This window comes from Tupaia chinensis, unplaced genomic scaffold, assembly GCF_000334495.1.
Source record: "Tupaia chinensis unplaced genomic scaffold, TupChi_1.0 Scaffold000604_1, whole genome shotgun sequence".
Classification (NCBI taxonomy): Eukaryota; Metazoa; Chordata; class Mammalia; order Scandentia; family Tupaiidae; genus Tupaia; species Tupaia belangeri.
In genome coordinates this window covers 24,869-30,145 of record NW_006160122.1, presented here as the reverse complement: position 1 = coordinate 30,145, position 5,277 = coordinate 24,869, and the positions used below count along the sequence as shown (strand labels likewise).

Here is a 5,277-nt window from a genome sequence, read left to right as displayed (position 1 = left end):
CGCCCCTCCCTGCCCGCTCGGCCCGCACCACCCCTCCCCGCTCCACCCGCGCCACCCTGGCATCACCTGCCCTCAGCCCCCTACCCTTACTGCTCTGCTGCACGACGGCGATTCCCCAACGTCCTACGAGTAGGGGTGACAATACTCACCCCCACCTAGAACTTGCAGTCTTTTCGGGATGGCATGACTCCCACCCACCAGAGCCCTCCATGACCTCTGTCCTCCGACCCCCAGCTAACCCCGAGAGTTTCGGCCTCTACTTCGTGCTGGGCGTCTGCTTTGGCCTGCTGCTGACCCTGTGTCTGCTGGTCATCCGCATCTCCTGTGCGCCCCGCCCGCGGTCCCGGGGGCCCGCTCCGCGCCGGGACCCGCGCAGCAGCACGCTGGAGCCCGAGGACGACGACGACGACGACGAGGAGGAGGACACGGCGACACGGCTGGGCCCCGACGACACGCTGCCGGGCCCCGAGCTATCCGCGGAGGCCGATGGGCCCCTCAGCGTCAACGTCTTCACGTCGGCGGAAGAGCTGGAGCGCGCTCAGCGGCTGGAGGAGCGCGAGCGGATCCTGCGCGAGATCTGGCGCACGGGGCAGCCGGACCTGCTGGGCACGGGCACGCTGGGGCCCCCCACGGCCACCGGCACCCTAGGCCGCGTGCACTATTACTGACGGGCCCAGGCTCCCGCTGCAAGGCGCTCTGGGCCCTGGACATGCACGTGGGCCCGGAGCTGCCCCAGGACCTTTGGACTGCCTCAGGCCCCAAGGCTCCCTTGGTGCAAGGCGCAAGGACAACCTCTGAGGGGCAGGCACCCTTTCCCAGTCCTGCGAGAAGTCGGGGTGGGGGTGGGGGCAGGATGCAGGGTCTCTACCTCCTCTCTGGGGACGATGAAAGGGCAAAGCGACCAATGAAAGCTGCATTCTCAGTGACTCAGTCTCCCAGTGTGCCCTTGTTTGCAGAGGTCCTGGGGCTCCTCCTCCTGCTATGCACGAGGCCTCGGGGCTGAGACCACACTCGACTCCTTTACCAGGTCGCACTGCCTCTGCCCACCCCCCCACCCCCGACAACTCAGCACGCATGCTCGTGTTGACTTCACCGACGGCAGGAAGACAGCACACACTCGCGCAGCCACACTCCACCCTCACCAGCCTCGCGCACAGCACAGCATCCTCACGGCATTGCTCACAAATATTACTTACGGGTAAGCGCCTGGGCACGCGTCGCCCCGTCCCCAAAGCCGTGGGCTCACGCCTCCATTGCAACCTCACGCGTACACACCCCAGGCGTCGGGACCCTGACCTTAACGCTAAGGTGTTCTGAGCGCTAGTGGGACCCGCGTGTCTGTGCCGAGATGCGTTCAAGTGAACAGATAGGACAGTGAGGTCAACTCGGAGGAGGGGACGGGGGAAGGGCGCGGTCCAGGCTCGAGAAAAGGCCAGCCCGGCCACTCCCTCGACGCACAGCTGGATTCCGGAATCCGAGCCCGCCCCAGCCGGGGCCCCTCCTGCCCGCCATTTTTCCAGCACGGGGCTGGCGTCCACCATCCGGTGGATAAAAATAGCCGCGCGGAGGCCTTGGGAACGGTAATGGGAGCCACATGTTGGCCAGATGTGCCCGGGAGAGACCTCCAGGAATGCGGAGCGGCCGCCGGCCCCGCCCCGCCGCGCAGGCCCCGCCCCCGCACGGACCAGGCCGCCAGGCGCGCGTACCAGGCAGCGTTTACTTTCTCGTGTTTCCCAAAGTCGTGCGCAAGGACGTGGGTGGCCAGACGTCCCTCCCGACGGCCCGTGGCCCCTCCCAGGCCCGCCCTCAGTCCGTCCCGACCTCAGTCCGGCTGCGTCTGCGCGTGGGCGGAGCGCCGCGTCGGGGACCTCTGGGTCCTCTGCCTCATCTGAACCTAGGCGGGAGAGGGCGTCAGGGCTGGGCGGCCGCCAGCCCCGCCCCGCCCGGGGTCCGAACCCACCCACCTCCAGCAAACGGCGCTTCTCGCTCTCGCTCTTCAGCTGCTCCCAGATGTCGGTGAGCTTCCTTCTGCGGACGCGAGAACGAGGTGAGGGCGCTGGATGGGCCGTCCCTCCCCACGCCCCGCCCGCCCCTGCCCACTTACTCCAGCTGCAGTCGCAGCTGCTCCAGCGCCCCCCGCAGGGACGCCACCTCGCCTTTTATCGTTGTGTCGGCCCCGTCCTCCGCGGAACTTTGTGGGACCAGGGAATGGAGGGCCGGAGCCTCTTGGGGGTCTGGAGCCTGCTTGATAGGATGTAGGCTTTCTTGGACAGGGGCTATTACCTCTTTGGAGGGCAACTCCTTTTTCGAGGGCACCTCCTCTTTAGGGAGCACCTCTTCTGGGGTGATCTCGTCTTTTGCAGGTGCCTTCTCCAGGAGGGCTGTAGCGTCTTCCTGAGGGTGGGCTTTCTCAAGGGCAGCCGTCGACCCGGGCTTGTTCTCAGACTGGAGTGGGGAGCTGCCCCTCTTACCCAGGGGTTGTTTCATCACCCCCTCTGAGGAGTTGGGCGCCAGTGGAGGCTCCTCGGGCATATGGACCTCTTCTAGGGCTTGAGCCTCCTGGGCCAGGAAGGACTGGACTTGCAAGGTTCCCTCCGGAGAGAAGTGATGGAGCTGCGAGTGCTCTCTGCCGACTTCAGAAAGCACCTGCTCCAGGGCCAAGCGCTTCTCTACGACAGGGGTATCCTCCCCCAGAGGGGCCATCTTCGGATCAGGAGCTTCGTCCTTAGGCGGGACTCCTGGGGCAGGAGCCTCATCCTCAGAAATGACCCTTTCTGGAGTGGAGGCCCTGTCCAGAGTCGGGGTCTGCTCTGGGGAGGGGACCTGGTCAGGAGCAGAGATCTCTGGTGTGGGCTTCTCTAAGGTAGGGCCCTTGTCCTTCAGCACCGGGGTCTTCTCTGGGGTGGGGGCTTTGTCAGGAGCTGGGTTCTGCTTGGGGCTGGGGGCCTTATCTGGAGCCAGGGTCTTCTCCAGGGTGGTAGTCTTGTCCAGGGTGGGGAGCTTGTTCTCAGAAGGGGCCTTGGCCAGGCTGCTCTGCTCTTCAGCCTGTGGTGCCAGGGGAGGCTCAGCTGATGGCTGGGCACCTTGACGTCTTGGGGTTCCCTTGGCCTGGGGCTCGCCACCTTGTGCGCCACACTGGGCACCAGCCTCTGCCCCGCTGCCCGCTCTCCTGCCCCTCACCTGACTGAGTGCCGTGCGTTGCCGAGCAGCCTGGGTTTTGGACCCCTTTCTGCCAGGGTGGCCTGGAGCCCCGCTGAGGAAGCTGCCATTGGAGCCTGTGAGAGCAGACCCTCAGGGACCCAAGCCCTGTCCCCTCCTTCTGTGTCCCTCAGCACAACCCTGTCCTCCAGTCCCCCCAACGTTACAGGAAGGCAGCCCTTACCTGAGTCGCGGGAGGGGTGCTTCTGACTGTCCCCTTTGGGTGTCAGTGATGTCCTGGAACATATCCCCCGCCCCCGCCCTGCCGTCAGGCCCTGGGAGTGGGTGCAGGAGGAGCACTTCCTCTGTACCCCCTCCTTTCTCCAGCCCCCTGCTCCTCACTTGTGTTTGCTGGGCCCAGCAGGGGCAGTCACCAGCTTCTTGGAAGCAGAGAGGGGTGTTTTGGGCACCTTTTTTGGTTCTTTAGCAGGAGCTGGGAAGAGGGGGTGAAGCACTCACTCAGTCGCTCATCCACGCTGCGCACAGTCGCCGGCATGGCCCCTTCTGTGCTGTGACAGAACAGTCTACCCTCTCTGCCTCCTGGGAGCTCCTCGTGGCACAGCGCTTAGGGAACTGTGGATGCAGCCTGGAGGGACCCTAGCAGACAGCTGTCCTCAAAGTCTCTTTTGTTGTTGCTGTAGGGAGTGTGTGCTCGCCAGATTGGGGGTGGTGAGGAATCGCCCAGCGGGGATGGCCATGCTGCAGTCTCTCTTCCTTGTCTCCTCTCGGGATTTGGGGCACACACACATGGTATGATTCTCAAACCACTGGGTTCAGGACTCGAACCCCACAGTCAGCCATGTGGGAAAACAGCACCTTAACCTCCATGCCTCCTGCTGGCCCCAAGCATGCTTTCTCCTGAGTGGGGAATACATTCGAGAACGTTCTTGGTGAAGAGTTAGGGGAGTAGCCAGTTTTAAATGGGGTGGTCAGAGGAGGCCACACTCGGGTGACATCAAAGTGAACACTTGGAAACAGTCACAGACCGCAACGTTCACATCCGGACACGCCAGCAGGCGCACGGGCACACGCACACGTGTTGACGTTCACACACACACCCACACACCCCCCTGCAGTATCACACCGGGAAGGGCGCAGGTCCTCCAGACACCGGGCCCTGCGCCCCAGCTGCGTGCCTCGCTAGTTGTGTGACAGCCGCTGGGCCCCATCGTCCTCATCTGTGAGTCAGTAGGCAGCTGGCAGGTGGCATGGTGGTTAGAGGCACTGCACTCCCAGATGGCCGACTGTGGTTCCAGTCCCAGACCTGGCGGCTTACTTCCCCCCTTTCCCTCTCTCTCTCTCTGGTCAGGTCAAAAAATAGTAACAACAAATGGAATTAAATCAATAATTATTTAAAAAAAAAAAAACCAGTACGCGCCTCACAGGCCTGAGGTGGGCTGAGTGACTTCATGCGTGTGATTATTTTTTTGTGAGAGGTTTTTGCTACAGGGTGTGCGTGCCCACCAGAAAGACAAAGAGACACAGAGACACAGAGAGACAAAAAGTGAGAAATCACCTCCTGGGGGGATGGCCACGCCGCAATCCCTTCTCCTCTATTCTCCTCTCGGGATCTTGGGCCCGGTGTGAGTTTAAGCCACCAGGTCTGGAACTGAAACTGTGGTTGACTGCATGGGAGTCCAGCGACATAGCCATTATGCCAACTGCTGGTCCCTGATTTTTTCCTTTTTCTTTTTTTCTTTCTTTTTTTTTTTTTGCCATAAGGCACGTGTGCTTCCCAGAAACAGACAGAGAGAGGGAAAGTGAGAAATGACCCTCTAGTGAAGATGGCCATGCTGCAATCCCTTTTCCACTCTCCCCTTGGGACTTTGGGCACATACACGTGCCTGGTGTGTCCCTTAAGCCACAGGGTCTGAGACTCAAACTTCTGAGTCGGCCATGTGAGATTCAGCTACCTTAAACTACCATGCCACCAGCTGGTTCCTAAACAGCGAATTAAACACAGCCAGAAAGCTAGAGAGAGACTTGGTAACCCAGAAGTACAGTGAGGCACGAAGATTCTTTTTATGATTGCTATTTTTTTCTTTTTGAGGGTACATGCACTCACCGAAGAGAAACAGA

The 5,277-nt window shown here is 61.6% G+C and overlaps 2 protein-coding genes across 4 annotated transcripts in view; one reads left to right on the top strand and one right to left on the bottom strand.

Moving 5' to 3' along the window:
* EVA1B (eva-1 homolog B) overlaps nt 1–926 on the top strand; it is a 1,299-nt gene extending 373 nt beyond the window's left edge. The window contains exon 2 of the mRNA XM_006158569.3: nt 233–926. Within this exon, the coding sequence (XP_006158631.1) occupies nt 233–668 (436 nt within the window). The 3' untranslated portion in view covers nt 669–926. The remainder of the gene's footprint in view (nt 1–232) is intronic.
* Nucleotides 927–1,819: 893 nt separating this feature from the next.
* MNMIP1 (manchette microtubule inner protein 1) overlaps nt 1,820–5,277 on the bottom strand; it is a 10,745-nt gene continuing 7,287 nt past the window's right edge. For all 3 annotated transcript variants that reach the window (XM_006158567.3, XM_027775749.1, XM_006158568.2), the window contains 6 exons: nt 3,541–3,631; nt 3,383–3,435; nt 3,181–3,275; nt 2,105–3,045; nt 1,965–2,028; nt 1,820–1,894 (listed from right to left, as the gene is read on the bottom strand). In XM_006158567.3, coding sequence (XP_006158629.2) covers nt 1,823–1,894; nt 1,965–2,028; nt 2,105–3,045; nt 3,181–3,275; nt 3,383–3,435; nt 3,541–3,631 — 1,316 coding nt within the window. In that variant the 3' untranslated portion in view covers nt 1,820–1,822. The remainder of the gene's footprint in view (nt 1,895–1,964; nt 2,029–2,104; nt 3,046–3,180; nt 3,276–3,382; nt 3,436–3,540; nt 3,632–5,277) is intronic.